Consider the following 19328-nt stretch of genomic DNA (forward strand, 5'->3'; position numbering starts at 1 on the left):
TATGTACATACACACATAAAAATATTATGCAGGTAGAGCTATATGTGACCTTCAAGATATACTATTAAGGAGACTTACTTTTCAAGTATTCTTCTTAGGCATTATTGAATTTTTATTTTTTTAACCGTATTTTTTTTCTCTTTTAAATGAAGTAAAAACTAAAAGTGAATTAAAAATAAAAAGGAAGCAAAATTTAAAGTTTGGTAACTGAGACAACCCATTTTGTAGTGCTCTTGATATCTCAATGTAAGATTTATTCCTGCATAACTGGATAGAATCAGCCAGAGCACATTCTTCAACCTATGATTTTCCTTCTTGGAAAAAAATCAAATAAATTAATCAGATAAATTCACAAGTTTACTTTACTGTCTTTTTAGTGCATCTTCTAGGCATCATCAAAATGTGAAAGAATATGGAAAAGATAAAGCATATAAAACAGAAAAAGCAGCTATACATAATACATTTAAATCAAAACTCTTATGCTCTGTATGTGTGATTAAAATAAAGAAGTAATTGAAGACATTTCTAACACCAATTATTTTACTTCAGGTTGAAAAATGTGCCTTTAACTCTTTTTTTCTTGTTAACGGTAGCTTTTAAGAAAATATTGATAATTTTAAATACAGATGTAAACTTGAACAAAGAATCAAATTAATCAGGTTATGGCAATTTTTAAGTATTTACAAAGTAAATACTACAACTAAATTACATGAACATAAGATTTTAATTATCCTACTTTCTGACTGCCTTAAAGAGGAAGAAGAGAGAAGTTACCTGAAGCTGATGGACAAATCCAGCATTAGGATTAATACAAAATCTTCTTTCTTGAACGTAAGCAAATGCATCTCTGAAAACAAAAAAAGAAAACTAAAGCGATAATATTATTTCATGAATTAATCTCAATTTTTCCAGAATTTATCTAAAATATGAACTTACCTAACAATTTACCTAAAATAGAAAATCATAATCATACAGCTTGTACTACAGAGAAGTAGTGAATTGTAGTGGAAAAACCGAAAGCATGGTCAGACTAAGTATCACAATTCGTTTGCTTCCCAGCTGTGTGTCCTAGAAGGGGACACTTCTCAGCTTCTCTAAGCTTTATTTTTCTCAACTGTAAATTAGCCATTATAATAATTCCTATCTTGGAGCACTACTGTAAAGATGGAAGATAATAAGTATAACACATCGTGTACAGCATCTGTCACACAGTTCATGCTCAGATATTATTACTGGTTAATAAATAAGAAGTATAGGGACTTCCGTGTGTTGTTGAGATGAAAGTGCCTAGAATAGTATCTGGCACATGGCAGAAACCCAATAAATGGAAGTTATTTTCATTATTAATATTATTACTGATACATCACCAAATAATAAAGAGAATATATAAAACAAAATCTACCAGGCATTAATCATTTTCAGTTAAATAAAAGCACTTGTATTCAAATAATATTTAAGAATTAACACTTTTAAGCAAACTTTTCCATTATAATTTTTGATAAAAAATACCAAATAAACTAAAGCATTTGGGACTTCCCTGGTGGCACAGCGGTTAAGAATCTGCCTGTAGGGCTTCCCTGGTGGCACAGTGGTTGAGAGTCCTCCTGCCGATGCAGGGGACACAGGTTTGTGCCCCGGTCTGGGAAGATCCCACATGCCGCGGAATGGCTAGGCCCGTGAGCCATGGCCGCTGAGTCTGCGCGTCCGGAGCCTGTGCTCCGCAACGGGAGAGGCCACAACAGTGAGAGGCCCGCGTACCGCAAAAAAAAAAAAAAAAAAAAAAAAAAAAGAATCTGTCTGCCAATGCAGGGGACACGGGTTCCATCCCTGGTCCGGGAAGATCCCACATGCTGTGGAACAACTAAGTTCATGCACCACAACTACTGAGCCTGCACTCTAGAGCCCGCAAGCCACAACTACTGAAGCCCACGCACCTAGAGTCCGTGCTCCACAAGAAGAGAAGCCACAGCAATGAGAAGCCCACGCACTGCAATGAAGAGTAGCCCCTGCTCGCCCCAACTAGAGAAAGCCCACATGCAGCAAAGAAGACCCAACGCAGCCAAAAATAAATAAATAACTAAATAAATTAAAGATAACTTGGCAAAAAAAAAAAACACTAAAGCATCTGAATGTCTACTGTATGTGAGACATGTGGATCCAATGCTGAACATAGCTCAAATGGAGAGGGTTAATGGGGAACACAGCATTAGAATGGAGAGATTGATAGGGGCATGTCATGTGAAGTTTCATTGGCCATGTTAAGAATTATTAAGGATCAGAAACCTTTGAAAGCTTTTTAGGGTAAGGTAACATATGATCAGATTTATCTTTTGAGAAAATCATTCTCACTGTGGTGTGGAGAACAGAACAGACTAGAGAAGGAAAGAAAACATAAGACCACTAAGAAGGTGACTACTGGAAGAGTCCAAAGAAAACATGACTAGAGCTTGGATTAGGGAAATTAAATAATGATAAAGAGAAAGAGACAGATTCAAGGAATATTTTAGGACAAAAAACAGACAGGATTTGGTAAAGGATCAGTTTCAGACATGGGGAGTGAAGAGAAGGAGGTATCAATGATTACAACAGATTTCTAACTTGTACAAGACACACTAAGAAAGAAAATACTGTACATTGGCCAGTTTTCTTGGTTTGTTTTAGGGTGAAAAGTTCATCAGCCTGTCTCTCGCTCTCTCTCTCTCTTTTGTCTATGCAATATGCTTGGAACAGATGATTTTGGATAAGACAAACAATGAGTTGTGAACAGACACTAAAACAATTCTTAGGTAATTTTTCATCCAACTACTGTTAAAGGAAAACATAATAAATTAATCTTAAAGAAGCAATTACATCTTTGTCTAAGAGTTTTTAAACTCAGATTAACCAATTCCCTAGTAGTAAGCAAGCAGTTTTCCATGGGTTATTCCAACTATAATTATCTTTGGTTAAAATAACAAAAGTTAGCACTAGCTCCATAAAATAACAAACATTAGCCTAAGTGGATCTATACAAGGTAGACAAGCTACAAGGATTAAGAGACTTAACCATGGGATAAAAGGGCCTGCCTAATCAAACATGACAAGATGACAAAATCAGGAGATTATTAACTTAAATCTCCTAAACCGTCTCCATTAAGCTTTATTTTAATGAGAATCTAAATTGTGGCTAAGTTTCAGAGTACTTTCTTACCTGTACTTCATTCCAAATGTTTCCATAATGTATGCAATAACAAAGGCAGCACTGAAGAGGGGGAAAAAATTTTTAGAAAAAAACAGAAAACACAACTCATTAATTAAATGCAAGAGAAAGAAAGATTATCTCTAACTTCATACCTCCTGGAGATCCCTGCATTCCCATGGACAAGAACTTTTCCTGAAAAACAAGAAATAGTTATTCTGATAGAAAGATACCTGATTCAGCAGCTAAAATATATTGAAACTATGTATCATACTACAATAAATCTTTTCTTAAACATTTTATGTATTTTATACATACAACTTGGATACTTATTAATTTTCAAATCCTTGAATTTATTTATATTAACTGTGTGGAGATTACAGTAGACTTTTAGGTTAAAGAGATTTAAAGCTGACCCAGAACATGAAAAATAGTTCTATAGAGATATTTAAGAAAGCCTATCCAAATGAAACAAGAAGTTAGGAAAATACAAATTTGGGAAGTCTATTATACATAAATGCAGAATATGAAAGTTGTAATTAAGACAAATACTAACTAAAAAATTAACTATCATAAATAATCTCCTAAAAATAAATGTAAGCTAAGTAAAGGAATATTATTTACCTCCACTTTGTAAGCTCCCATCAATAAATTCTTTAGTCTGAAGGCAAAAGACAATGTGTTATAATAAAACATGTGGAGTAACATAAGCATAAAATACATACATACATACATACAGTGAAACAAAATATACTGAAAGTAATTTCCTGATTATTTATATGAATAAAAATTACTTTATGTCAAAAATCTCCAAAATGCTACAAATACAACTATTACAAGTTTAAATATTAGTTTGAATTTAAGAAATCTGAAGTGTGATTTCTCAAATATTTGGAGATCATAAAAAGGTTTTAAAAATAGTAAATATTTTAAAAAATATAATCCCACAATTTTCAGACATAACAAAGTAAAAGTAGTATAGGAGAAAATCATGTTTCATTAAGTTTTAGAACCACAATTAAGCAGGTCAAATCATAAATAAATTTTAAATGATATTAAAATATTGATACCTACCATGGGGAAAAAACGTATTATATTTTCAACTGGATTATCTGCAATATCCAAGACTAAATATCTGAAAATAGAATATTTTGTGATAAGCACATTTTCAGATAAAACTCTCTTCATATATAAAAAATATGAAAATTTCTTGGCAACCATGAAAATAATGCAAAACAACTTTCAAAGTATCATATTCCCAAGAACCGAGCCATAGATTTTATACTGCTTGAAGGCATAGATAGCATTTAAAGCCTTAAATAACACGTTAACATTTCTCTGATATCTTATTATTTAAAAAAATTTATCTGCTTAAAACAGAAAAATCACAAGTAGGAAGAAACCTTCCTCTAGATCAGAGTGGACCTGGAAAATAAAGACAAGAATTGCCTGTTTTCCTTATTGTTATTCTTCTATTTCTACCAACTTCCCTAGGACTAAAAGACTTTTCTCTGGATGGCCCTGCCACCTTTCCTCACAACCCTAGAGAGGACAATTCAGAGGAAGCCCACAGTCTGAGAGAGAAGAAACTAACCAAAACAGAAGGCAGCAGTCTGACAGAGCCGTGAGTCAAACATTCATTGTTTGAACTAACCTTCAGTAGAGCAACAAGCAACAAAAGACCACCTGTCCTGGAATTTTACACCTTCAAAAACATTTAAAATAAGTCATTTTAATATACTAGCCTTAATTTGTGAAAAACTTCTATTTCTGGAAATTCCCTGGCGGTTCAGTGGTTAGGACTTGGTGCTTTCACTGCTGGGACCCTGGGTTCGAACCCTGGTTAGGAAACTAAGATCCCGCAAGCCGCGTGGTATGGCCAAAAATAAAAAATAAAAACTTCCATTTCTAACCTATCCAACACCACCTGTTTATTAACACAACTTAGTTAAGTAATTAAGTTCTAAAATTTAAAGTCAATATTGCTTTAATGATCATTTTGGTGGCAGCAACTTCAATAAATTCAGGGCTTATCACACAGAAGCTGTATCCAGGACATTTTGGCACTAAAAACAAAAATTCTATACAAACTAGAAAGCTATGTAGTATGGCATTTTAAAATATAACATTTTCATTTTCTTTAATATACACAAGTCTATATGTGTGTATACATAATACACATATACAGTAGAAAAAGTTTAGAAGGAAATATACCAAAATGTTAAAGTTATGTTCCTCTGGGTTGTGTATTTATGGATGACTTTTAAAATATTTTTCTTGGTGTCATTCTGTATTTTCCAACATATCTACAAAGAACAAGTATTTCTTTTGCAATTAGAAAAAGTTAGATCTATTTTATTTTAGATTACAGATATTCCCTTTTTATAACTAGTTTTGTTTTTTTTTTGTTTTTTTTGCGGTACGCGGGTCTCTCACTGTTGTGGCCTCTCCCATTGTGGAGCGCAGGCTCAGCAGCCATGGCTCACGGACCCAGCCGCTCCGCGGCATGTGGGATCCTCCCGGACCGGGGCACGAACCCATGTCCCCTGCATCGGCAGGCGGACTCTCAACCACTGCGCCACCAGGGAAGTCCCTAAAACTAGTTTTTATTAACTGAAAAATGTGTACACACAATAAAAAATTCTAACGGTATAAAGACATCTGCAATGAAACCTAATGTCTCTCTACCATCCCAGACCCTAAATTTCCCTTCTCAGAAGTAACTACTATCAAGTTTCTAGTCTGTCAGTCCAGAAATTTTCTATGCATATACAAGAATATATGCCTAATGTACTGCATATATTTTTAAACACATGGCTCTGCACCTTGCTGTTTTCATTTAATAAATCTTGAAGATTAGTCCATATCAGCACACATAGAAATACTTCATTCTTTTTCATGGTTACAGTATTCTACTGTGTATTCACACAGTATATTTTATAGTCTCTTATACTGATGGACATTCAGGTTGCTTTCATTTTTACAAACAATAAAGCAGAACATTAAAACAGTTTTAACATATATGCTTTTATACAAATATTTCTAGAATGATATCAAAAAAAAAAGAGTTAATAGTAGCTGCCTCCTAGCTAGAGATAGACTAGGTAGCTGGGTTTAGGGGAGGAAAGAGACATTTTCCTTATATACCTTTTTGACCCTTTGGCCTTTGTATCATGTGTAATATATGCTTTATTTTTTTAAATGAAGCTAAAACAAAGAACATTAAAAACCATCAGATGCTCAACCTCATCATTTTAAGATAAATGAGAAAGGCAAATTAAAACTACAACAAGACACCTTTTTTACTCTAGGAGATTGGGAAAAATTTTAAATGCTTTATAATTTTGTTGTAGAGAGATACCAAGGAAAGAGTACCTCTCATTTACTTCACAGTGGGAATGTAAACTGATACAACTCACTGGAGGGCAATTTGTAACATCTATTAAAATTTAAATGCTCACGTTCTTTAATCCAGCAATTCCACCTCTACAAATTTATCCTATTGATGTATTCACATATGAATTAAATGATATATACAGGGATACTCACTACATTAGCAAAAGTCTGGAAACAATCTAAATGTCCAACAAGAGGAGATGGGTTGAATAAATTTTAGTACAGTAATACAATGGATTACTGTGCAACTTAAAAAGAATAATGCGGGAGTTCCCTGGTAGCCTTGTGGTTAGGATTCTGGGCTTTCACTGGTTGGGGAACTGAGATCCCGCAAGCTGTGCAGTGTGGAGGGAAAAAAAAAAGAAGAATGCAGCTAAGAAATAATATGAAGCCATCTCCAAAATACATAATTTTTAAAAAAGGCTAACTTGATCTGTAAGAATATGTTTATATATGTAACATACCTCTGGAAACGTACTCAAAAACAACGGATACCTGCAGGGAGGAGAATTGAGTATCTAGGGGACAGGAATAGGGAAACCTACTTTTCAGTATACATGTTTTTGAACATTTAGAATTCCACATTCTGTGCATGAATTACTTTTTAAAAATATTTTAAAGGAAGTTTATTCTTTAAATGATGTACTGTATGACCCATCTTTATAAAACATATATATACAGGAGAAAAATCCGATATAATAAAATCAACTTGAAATAAAAACATTACATGTTTGCTACCCTTAACATTTTTATAAATTATAGCAACAATTCTTACCTAAATAATTGTTGAAAGTTGGGTTTAATAAAGTTTGCTTCAATATTTTGTCTTATACATATTATATGAGTTATTCCGTGTTTCTGTAGTATAGGTAGCTATAAAAAAAGGGAGAGAAATAGTTTAAAATACAAAACATCATCTTATTGTAAAACAGATATTTGAAAATACACAGGACTCAACTTTAGAACTAATGTAGCCACATCTGAGCTTTAAGTACAGGGGATCAAAGCTAATTTCATAATAACATACCTGAAGTGATCAGCAAAATATTTCAATGATTCAAGGTTAATACACTACATGTCCTCAAAAGGCTAACAGGATTATTTTATATCTATAATTTCAGAGCTTGATATGACCTTAAAGATAATTTATTTGGGAAACAATACTATACCTTCATTATATACCTTATTGTACATTTTGACCTTTGTATCATGTGTAATATACTTTATTACTTATTTATAATTTACATTTATATACTCTTTATTTATATACTCTATATTTATTTATATACTCTTTATTTATAATACTATGTAGTGGTTAAAAGCATGGGCTTTGGAGTCATGAGAGCCCAAGCTCTAGATCCTAGCTCTGCTAATGATCTGAGCACTGTGGCTCAATTTTCTCACACGAAAATAAGGAAAACCCTACCTATTCACTTGAGTGGTTGTGAGAATTATATAAGAAAATATGTTTGGCATACTGCCTGGGACACACAGCAAGGGTTTTCAGTAAATGGCAGTTACATATATTGACTACAATTTTTATTTTTTAGAGAGGACTACTATGACATAAACAGTTGTTCAACATCACTGATCTCTAGACTACTCCCTGCCTCTCCCAGTACACTTTTTCTACTATAAGCCAGAATTAAGTTATAAAATTCACAAAATCTAATTAACCTTTTAGGGTTTAAAAATTCTTCTAAAGTTAAAACTGGCAACTCCAAAGTATATTATATTCTGTGGTGCCTTTGGGCTCTACATTTAAAACAATTTAACATGACAACTCTAAGAACTATCAAATAATTTTTATTTGCAAGTGACTAGGTTTCAATGAAATTTACAGGTGACTTTTTTTTTTTTTTTTTTCCTGTACGCGGGCCTCTCACTGTTGTGGCCTCTCCCGTTGCGGAGCATAGGCTCTGGACATGCAGGCTCAGCAGCCATGGTTCATGGGCCTTAGCCGCTCCGCGGCATGTGGGATCTTCCCGGACCGGGGCACGAACCCGTGTCCCCTGTATCGGCAGGCGGACTCTCAGCCACTGCGCCACCAGGGAAGCCCGAAAATGTGGTTTTTAAATGTTAATTTTTGCAGCTAGGTTTCCTATGTCTGGCATAGATTAGAGTTAAATTATCTTTGTATTTTCTGAGTATATCCTGAGACAGGGGAAAGGAGGTAAGCATTTGGTAGGATTAACAATGAATCAATGGTGACTTCCCTGGTGGTCCAATGGTTAAGACTTCACCTTCCGATGCAGGGGGTGCAGGTTCAATCTCTGGTCGGGGAGCTAAGATCCCACATGCCTCGTGGCCAAAAAGCCAAAAAACATTAAAGAAGAAGTAACTGTACTGTAACAAATTCAATAAAAACTTAAAAAAAAATGGCCCACATTAAAAAAAAAATCTTAAAAAAAAAATCAATGTTCTGTATTCACATTTACGGAAACTCCAAAGTAAATTCAATATTCATTCCTTTGTTTATGATTGATCTATGATATGTGAAGTTTTCATATCTATTCTATTAATGTGGGAAACTACAAGAAGACATATATAAAATTAGGGATAAAAACATGTTTTAACAAGCCTGGAAGGCACATTAGATTACTAAGTGAAAAACAAAACTTAAGATAGACCCCAAAAGTAATAGCACACAAAATAGTTTTTACTTTTCAACAGAATTTCATTTATACAAAGCAAATTATGACCTTATCTCATACCTAGAAACAACAGAAAAATTTTAGAAAAAGAAATGGTTCACTACTTACAAGGAGCCTAAATATGTCCCTTTTATTAAAACTGTATTTGAATGTAATAAAAGATAGGCTAAACTAAGTGAGTTTATTAGAACAGGAGTTTATTCCCTAAGGTTTCTTTATCTCCGTTATTCTTTTGTTACTTTTTTGGATGATGAAATGAAAAGAAATATGGGCTGTACTATAATGACTCATGGTGGGAAATAATCAAATTTTGCCATAGAAGCTTTTCTTCAGTCCAATGCGACTTATGGTGAAATTAGGGGGGAGAGATTTTGAGACGATAGATCTGTAAACAAACACTTATAAATTAATGTGAGAAAGAGTATAACAGGTATATTTATAAAGTGCAGTGAGAATACAAAAAGCAAATAGTCTAAAATCATCCTGAAGGCCAGTATTTGTGAATATTACATTATTTGGGCATAACTTTGTTTTTACAAAGTAAGTCACAGTTAATTCTATAGTTATCTACCATATTCTTTCCTTAGTATTTACTTACATAGATTTTTTTTAATCAACGTCCCATCTTTCCAACTTAGCTGTAAGCCATCAAAATGACTAGGGTTACTCTTAGATAGTCCTCAACAGTCAAAAAGCCTTCCAGTACCAAAAGAAATGACATTAACTTTAAAAAACTCCCAATCACCTAAAATTCGTAAATACATCAAATTATTTCATAAAAGCTTTAAATTCTACAGTTTTTATAAAACCTACTGCAGGTAAGTATCATATACAAGAACACTGACTTCTAAATAGGCAGGTTATTAGGGAAAACATTTGTGACACAATGTTTCACATTATAATTCAAAGAGAATTAGCACTGCCATAATTCATAGGGCTGAATCCTCTAGAAGTGACAATAACACTGTTACATATATTTGAATGAGATCTACCCTTTTAACTGTGTAACTGAAGAAATACATTTCAGGTTAACTATATAGGACATCTAGATATATAGTACAATACTTTACAACCTGGAACATCCAGACCTCTAAAGTCTGGAAGAACAGAAGATTTGAGTCACTTCAATTAAAATGTGTGGGTGTGTATGAGTGCATTCGTATACACTTGTGCATGCACACTCTCTTACCCTTTAACTAAAATGTTAAATAACCTTATTTTAGGATTTAATTGTATCTCATATTTTTCAGAAACTATGATTAGCAATTACAGATGTCTAGTATCTTAGAGGGTAAATAAATTATTAAAGGTCAGTTTTCAGTAAGTCTTTTAAATACATGGATTTCACGAGGAAAAAAAATACAAAAACTCATTTGTGATTTGTGGTTAAACATGAGAATCACTGGTCCAGTAAAATTTGGAAAGAACTAGGTGCTCCAGAGTGACAACTACTGTTAATATGCAATATCGGTGCACCCTTCCTCAAATAATACTCTTTCTACCAAAAAATTTTACTCCAAATAGTTGGTTAATAAGGTCTCTTGATGAATCTAATCTAAAGTTCTTACCTTGCTTTTCATGGCAGAAGAATATGGGCCTAAAAACAATCCAGGCAAAATTTCCTAGGAAAAAAAATTGAGCTATTTACCATCAGCAATTTAAATCTATACAAAATATGTACCATATAAGTGGATTAGCTGAGTGTTTTCATAGCTGTTATAATAATTTGCTAAAAAGCTTGTTATTTAGGGAGTATTTTCTAGCCACACTGAGCAAATGACTGGGAAGAGAAATGCAGATGTGCTTTACATAATCAAATGACATATTTAAAGTTGAAATGTAGTTCTGAAAAGTCAGATATTTGAACTTCCATAGAGCTTTTTTTGTTGCGGAGCACAGGCTCCGGACGCGCAGCCTCAGCGGCCATGGCTCACGGGCCCAGCCACTCCACGGCATGTGGGATCTTCCTGGACCGGGGCACGAACCCCTGTCCCCTGCATCAGCAGGCGGACTCTCAACCACTGCGCCACCAGGGAAGCCCTCCATTGTGCTTTTTATAAGCAGTTTGAGTAGAATTACTATATTGTATTGTTGTCTTTTAGATTACTAAAACACCCATAATTTTATTTCTATTCTCTATTATAGTTTAGAAATAAAATAGGTATAAAGAAAATCATCCCTTTGGAATTACACAAAACCTTATTCAGTCAAATCAAAAGTAGTACAAGATAAAACAATTACAACTTTTACCTATGTAAAGTATTTTTGCAAAGCTTAAAAAGAAAGACTATTGACAGTTTCAGCAATTTAAATAAGTAACTTCTGAATGGTGAATTAAAATTTATTCTATGTGAATTCAATATAGAAAGCTTTCAGTGTGAATTCTATGTGAATTCAATATAGAAAGTTTTTAGTATATAGAGTATATATCATACTCTATATACTAATATAATTTTGTGGTTCAGTTCTATGGGACATCAGAATTATTTGTGTATAGGTGTGATTTCTTCTAATAGCTTCTTGTGGACAGAAACTAAATTTTACTCATATTTGCATTCCCCATAGCACCAAGTAAAATGCCCCATGGGTAATCACATATTTTTAAAAAGTGAATTTTCACAAAAAGAGAAAGGAAACAGATTTTTAGAAGTCAAGGGATTCCTGAGAAGGGGAGACATTGCTTGATCTTGGGAGTAGCAAAGTTGAAATGCAAAACAAAAAAAGTACTGCTATGTGGGTTAGCTATCACTAATTCATTCATTCCATACTGTGAGTATTCAACTCAATCTTCTGGAGAACTTCACTATGAAAGTTGACTGGGAATCAGACACGAAGATGAGCAATTAGTCAAAAGGGTGATGTGCTTTACAGTCAACTCTCCTGAGTTTATTTAAGCTAGACAAACACAGAAAGTAAACTGCTTTCAGAAATAATACAAATATTGTACCCAATTTTTCAGATGAAGAAAGACAAAGTGACTCATTAAGTACAAACATATATTACTATGTCCATGGTTCTAATCTAAGAAAGAAATTTCATCTCCCATCTTTTTAAGAGGCACGATCAACTTTAAATATGTTAATATTTAAAATACTCAGTGATGAACCTACAGATCATGAGTCAACAGGACTCAAATCCTTTGTGAAATTAGGTTAAATTATTTAACAATGATAGTAACAGTAACACGGGCTGGCTGGAATAAATGAGAAGGTTGTCATACCTGCATCTCTCGTCTCATAGGGTAGGTCCACTCCTTAAAAATGGAAGGAAAACAAAAGAAAAGTAAATAACATTATGAAAAAGTCACCCAATTAAAGGTTAAAGATGTGATATACAAGTGTATGGATTTTTTAAAAATACATTATACTTATAGAATGTTCTATAAAAACAGCTGATTCAATTGGCTTCACAAGCACCTAAAAATTTAAGTGACAAGAAACAACGATTAAGGTAATTCTTTAAATAACTGGGCTTCCAAAATTATGATTATGTTACTTTATAATGGATGGAATAGTTCAATAATTATAAGGATAAGTATTCCAGAAGTTTCTCTCAAAAATGATCCTCTAAATCAGAGATGTCAAATATACTTTTTGTCATTCGTGCCAACTCTAATCAACTGGCAGTAGATAGCTAAAACCCTGTGTGGAGAAAGACTCAAGGAAGGAAAGAGTGCTGTGGTCATTGAGCAATATCTGCAATGATGAAAGAAGAACAGAATGTGATAAGTATTTATTTGCCATTCCTGATCTAAACTGCCAGATGCTCATCAAACAGCCTTTCCCATATCTCACTTGGGCTTAAGATTCTGTCTAGTTCAAGTTCCTTTACAGATACACTTCACCAAAGTACAGAGTTCATTCTTGGAATGCAGACCAAGATAAAGAAGTTGGAAAATAATGCAAAATGGCAAAAGACAGAAAATATTTTAAAAGAAAAAGAAAAAAGCAATACAGTGAATTGAAATGAAGAATCAAATATAGTACAGATAGTCCTCATTTGTAAATGGACTACATTCCAAAAGTTTCTAGCTTGGTTGCTTAAAACTCAGAATTATAAACAGTAATTAGGTTTCTAAAGTTAAAACTGCAAAAAGTTTTAAAAAAAAACTTTCTATTTTGAAATAATTTTAGAATTACAGAAAAGTTGAAAAAATAGTACAAGGAATTCCCTTTACCCTCCATCCAGATTCCCCAAGTCAGAAAAGTATCTTTAACATCTAAGGTAGAAATGTATCTCTGTAATGGAAAGAGAGAATAGTACTCCTACAAAGACAGCATTTTTTTTAAAATAGAGAAACAAAATACATTTTTCATTTTTAATCTTGAAAAATGGTCTCGGCAATGTAGTAGAAGCAGACTATAAAGCCTGAGAAACCATCTATGAAATGACTGTTAAAAAATATATAATATACATATATATTATATTTTTGTGTGTGTGTGGTACACGGGCCTCTCACTGTTGCGGCCTCTCCCGCTGTGGAGCACAGGCTCCGGACGCACAGGCTCAGCGGCCATGGCTCACGGGCCCAGCCGCTCCGCGGCATGTGGGATCCTCCCGGACCAGGGCACGAACCCGTGTCCCCTGCATCGGCAGGCAGACTCTCAACCACTGCGCCACCAGGGAAGCCCTGTTAAAATATATTTTTAAAGGTATCTTTAAATGCATAGCTGAACTAAGAAGTGAGGGAAATCCCCAGAGAGACACACACTCATAAACACAAGAAAGCACAAAACCAGCAAGGGTAGTAAGCACTGAAACACAGCATACTGAGAAGATCTGCTAGTCTTTTCATGGCCTTATATTTCTTTCTGTTCTTTTAAAATGTAGGTATAAAAGAACTTATAATGAGGTGCTAAAATGCCCAAATCTGAATGTAGAGCTCAATCAATTTTTACAAACATACATACCCATATGATCACCACTCAGATGAAGATTTCCATCATCCCAGAAAGTTCCCTCATTCTTCTTCTCAGTCAATATCTCCTGTTTTCAGAGGTGACCACTGACTTCCATCACTATAGATTTTAGTTTTGTCTGTTCTGGAACTTCATGTAAATGGAATCATACAGCAGTACTATTTTATGTCTGGTTTATCTCACTCAACTTAATGTCTGTGAGATTCATCCATGTTGTTGTGTATGTCAGTAGTTTGTTCCTTTTCACTGCTGTGCAGTATACTATTGTATAAATATTCCACAATTTACTCATTCTCCTGTTGGTGGAGATTTAAGTAGCTTCCAGGTTTTGGCAATTATGAATAAAGGTGCAATGAAAACTCTTTTATATGCTCTTTGGTGGACATATGCATTTATTGCTCTTGGATATATAAGTGGCAATGGAATGACTAAATCACAGAGTAGGCCTATATTTGGCTTTACTAGACACTGTCAAAAGTTTTAGAAGAGCAATTTACACTCCCACCAGGAATGTATGGGAGTTCTAGTTGTTCCACATCCTCATGATGGACGTAATTTTAAATGGCACGGCACATGAGACAAAGCCTAGGACCTGCTCAAAGTCAGATCATGACCAAAAAGCTGGGACCCCCAAAGGGCAACACTCTAAGTGAAAGATAAAGTGGTGGGAGTGGGGCCTCACTTCATCCCCATAAAAATGAGTACTCTTGCCTTTCCTAGCTTTGGTTCTGAGTAGGTGGTGGTGGTGGTAGTAGCGGGGTGGGGTCTTCCTAACCAATCTGGTCTTCACTAAGGTTTGGCATTAGAATGCAATTATCTTTGTGAGGCCAAATGAAAATTTAATGTCAAGTGGCCCTGGGTAAAAAGTGTCCATGGGTTCCTGGGAGAAGCAAATGCATTTTCTCTCTGAAGGAACACACCTTAAACCTAGATCAGAAATAATTCAAACAGATAGGTTCCAATGAACTCGCAATATAAAATTCATTTAAAAAAAAAAGAGGAAATGAATAACCATGAAAAGCGATACAACTGAATCACAGCCACAAAGATGGCAGATATTAATTACAAAATAGCTAGCTAGTGGGAAGCAGATGCACAGCACAGGGAGATCAGCTCGGTACTTTGTGACCACCTAGAGGAGTGGGATAGGGAGGGTGGGAGGGAGATGCAAGAGGGAGGAGATATGCGGATATATGTATATGTATAGCTGATTCACTTTGTTATAAAGCAGAAACTAACACACCATTGTAAAGCAATTATACTCCAATAAAGATGTTTAAAAAAGAAAACAATGGGAAATCACAGCAGTTTTAAAGGAATGATGATCTTTTTGGAAACTCATCTAAACACAGCTAAATTTCTGCTAACAACTATCCTGTAAAGAGTGCTCTAACCAGTATTTCACGAAACTTGGAAGTAATATTTTTATAGCAGTGACAGGATCATCAAGCTACCATAGCCTGATCACAACAATCATTAAGAGCCTTCACTGAAATCTCTGTACTTGAATTTTTTTTTATTTAAGCGAGATTTGGATTGTGATTGGTAGTGCTTTCTACGTGGAGGAACTATGCTGGCTGGTCACCATAACCATGAAAAACTGTTTGCCATTTTATGTATCTCACTGGAAATTAGAAAATTACATTGTTTTATTAGTCAGTTTTTCATGAGTAACTATATGCCCTATTTAATGGTTATTTACAGTTTTGTCTGTCCAGAAAGCATCCTCCATCTTTTATGAAATGCTCCTATGGTTTTGGTGGGAGGGCTACTAATGATAAGCTTCACTCCCCTAGCCCAGAGTGAGTATCTGACCTAGACTGGACCCCTCACTGTATTCACCCCTTCCTGGCTCTCTTGACTGATCCAAAGGATGGGCATATGACCTAAATTGGGCCAATCTTCTAGATTTTAAACACTGAAGCTTAAAGAAAGGCACTTTTGTTCCTCAGTGTGTATGCTGTAAGCATATGACCCTCGAGCAACTGATGGCCAAACTCCATACCTGTGCAGAAGCCCAAGAAAAAGAACAGACACTGACAGAAAGTAGATACAAGCACTAATGAAAGGCAGAGGCAGCTCTGATGCATTATAATACTATCTAGTCAAGTCCCTGAGACCAGCTGCACTCCAAACTTTCTGGATTTAGTTACTTCTTTTCTTTTTTGCTTAAGCTCCTCCGGTTTTTGTCACTTGTAACCGAGAGATAACAAACATCCAGTGCTATGAAATAAGGAATGAACTGGCTTTCAGCAGATAATATCATTATGTACTAGGTTTAAGCATTACTTCTGTCCGACACAGAAAAGAAGCTATATTCCTCGTAAGATTTTATAATCTTTGCAAAGATATATTATTTACACAATAAAAGATTAAATACAAAGTCTGTAAACATTTTAAACTAGAACTATTAAGATTAGAACAGGGAAGAATTGAGGTGTAGTAAAAAGGACAATGAATTAAGAATGAGGAGACCAAGGTCCTCACTTGTGTCTTGTGCTAGGCATATCATTTATTCTTAGTAAGCTACAATTTCTTCACTTTAAAAGTAGGAATGCTCTACATTATTTCTAAGGTTGCTTCCAGTGATGAAATTTCTGAATCATTTTGAGGATATAAAAGCATACTCCTCATTCACATTATTCCATATGAAACAAAGAAAAAAGTGTAAATTCATTTTTAACCTAACCTAAATTCTACTTTTTTTTCCTACTTAAGAGTCTACTCTTAAAACATGAAATTCTCAAGGATTATTATCACAAGCAAAAGATCCGCCCCCAATAAAAAACGTGAACCACAAATGAAGACATTCAATAGAATGAATATTTGGTATAAACTGAATGATCTCTTAAAAATAGAGATTTTAGATTTCTTTCTTTCTCGATCCTACTAAAGCATATCTGAATATCATTGTTCTAATTGAGTCTTCAAAAAATTCTAATTTAGTATTCTGCAATACCATAAAGTATTCCAAACTAGGAATAGATGGGAAAAAACTCAGTACAAACGTTAGGGAAGGAAGAAGTAAGGTGGGGTAAAAAGAACCCCAAATTAGAAATCAGGAGAACAAGTTATAAAGAATTTTATTCCCCATATTAACTTCTCTCCAAAGGGCAAGGTTTTGGATTGAAGTTTTCAGATTCGAACGAGCTAGCTTTGTGACATTTACTCTGCTGGTCACGGCTTGCCTCAAAAACACCAAAAACCAAAACAAACCAAAACAAACCAACTACTTCGGGGAAACTTTTTGAAGGCACACTTAGCAAGTTCAGGGCCCACGTCTATTCCACACGTGGGGCCGTGTGTCCCACAAGTGAATCGACGACACCAAAGATTACCCCTCAAAAGATTAAAAACATTACCCTCGCATTGTTTTGTCAATAAAAGGGGAACCTTACTCCAAGTAAGGCCTCGACGCCAAACCTGGGGTAAAGGGCTGTTTTTGCTCATCTCATTGAATTCCGTTGACCAGACCCGGCTCCGGCGCCGGAGACTCAGGAGGAGAAGAGGAACTCAGTGACCGGGGTCTGGGCTGACAGCCCCGGAGTGCGAGGCTCCGCCCCTGGGTCCTGGGACGCCCTCAAGAGGCAACAGGACTCCGGGGAGCCGGAGGCTTCGACGGTTGGGGCCTGGGGTCGCCCCTCGGCTGAGGAGCCACAGGGGGAGGCCTTTGCGTGGCAGTCACTGACAGACTCACCTCGGCGTCTTCTTTGCACTGTGGGAGCGAGGGGAACTCCAGCTTCACGTCCTCCATGGTCCCGGCCCGCGGGCTTGTGGGTGGGGTGGGGTGGGAGTGGGAGTTGCCCGCCGGCCCGACACTCGGGCTGGCAGTGGCGGTGAAAGGGAGGGAGGGTAGACCGGAGGACTGACGGGGAGGCAGCGGGCTTACAACTAACACACGCAGACTAAAGGGTCCCAGCGACTCCGGCGGCGGCGGTGGCGGCGACGACAGCCGGGAAAAGGAGGGCTGGGCGGCTCGTGCCCGGCCGCCATGCTGCTGCCGCCTCCCTCCCCCGCCGAGTCTCCGCGCCCCTAAGGCCGCCCAGGCTCCCGCACCAACACGAGCCCTACAACCATCTCCCCTCTTTCCACCCCGCCCTCCCCGCGCCGCCCCAGCCAATCCCAGCCCACGCTCGCCTTCGGCCCGCCCCCCGCGGCCGCCAGGTGTCAGAGCGCCGCCGCCCCACCCCTTCGCGAGAGCGCAGACGCGGGGGGGCGGGGCCCTGGAGGCGCAGCGGCGGGAGCTCACCGGGTGTGGAGGAGGTGAGACTGCGGTAGGAGGGAAAGCACGAAGGACGGTCCTGGGAAAAGGAGCGGGATAATACGACTCGGCTCTGCCCTTTCCGGATTGGACGCAAATCCCTTCTTTGGTGTAAGAACGGGGAAGACATCCTAGCCACCATAAACTGGCATACGAAAGGAAACTATAGTTTTCTCCCCTCTCAGAATCCTGCGCAATCTGGTGAGGTTATAACCCAGAGTAATGAAGAGTTCACCTGAAAATTACGTTATCCCACAGAATGAAACACCATCACTTTTAAGCAAATCGAAACGGTGTACTTTTAAGAATACTTGGGAATATAACAACTAGAAAATATCAAGAAAAAATGGCAAACAGAAAAAATCCTAATAGAAACAATTGATAGCCCACTAATTTGTACATAATACTGAAGGTCTCTTCCTTTAATTCTAAGCTTATTAACACTTCAACGTGTTATTAAACTATATGGCTTTCAATATCTTTAAAAGGAGTTTGCGTCAGTTAATACTATATTGTTAATAAAGTTCAGGTATATAATACTTTCTCTGGGTTTAGGGAGATGTTATCTTTTTTGTTTTTAAACAGATGAGGAAAATCAAGCTTAGAAGTGGAAGAACCCACACATAAACTTTCAAGATTTGCACACCAACCTGATTCTTTAAAAAAAACACTACCACCACCACCAAAGTAAAAAAGTGAGACAGTCTTTCATTAACTGAATTGCAGATTACAAGTAAAAAGGACCACATGGATATCTGACCTAGACCTGACATACTATTACTTTTTATAGTCATGTTTATGAAATACACTACTAAACATATATAGAACTGTTCAATAATTTGAATATTAGATGGCTAGTTTGAGGGCTCCATTTTCTCTACCTCTATGTAAACAGGTCTCTCCCTTTTAGTTACAAAAAGG

The 19328-nt window shown here is 36.1% G+C and overlaps 1 protein-coding gene across 3 annotated transcripts in view; it reads right to left on the reverse strand.

Moving 5' to 3' along the window:
• Positions 1–18161, reverse strand: part of STYX (serine/threonine/tyrosine interacting protein) — a 31816-nt gene extending 13655 nt beyond the window's left edge. For 2 of the 3 annotated variants that reach the window (XM_079915089.1, XM_079915090.1), the window contains exons 1-9: positions 17844–18161; positions 12448–12480; positions 10796–10849; positions 7349–7446; positions 4252–4312; positions 3802–3838; positions 3333–3372; positions 3190–3240; positions 775–847 (exon numbers count right to left, since the gene is read on the reverse strand). In XM_079915089.1, the coding sequence (XP_079771215.1) occupies positions 775–847; positions 3190–3240; positions 3333–3372; positions 3802–3838; positions 4252–4312; positions 7349–7446; positions 10796–10849; positions 12448–12480; positions 17844–17900 (504 nt within the window). In that variant the 5' untranslated portion in view covers positions 17901–18161. The remainder of the gene's footprint in view (positions 1–774; positions 848–3189; positions 3241–3332; positions 3373–3801; positions 3839–4251; positions 4313–7348; positions 7447–10795; positions 10850–12447; positions 12481–17843) is intronic. The other variant, XM_079915091.1, reaches the window with a different exon arrangement.
• Between the last annotated feature and the right edge of the window lie 1167 nt (positions 18162–19328).

The sequence above is a fragment of the Stenella coeruleoalba genome (genome assembly GCF_951394435.1).
Source record: "Stenella coeruleoalba genome assembly, chromosome: 2".
Classification (NCBI taxonomy): domain Eukaryota; kingdom Metazoa; phylum Chordata; class Mammalia; order Artiodactyla; family Delphinidae; genus Stenella; species Stenella coeruleoalba.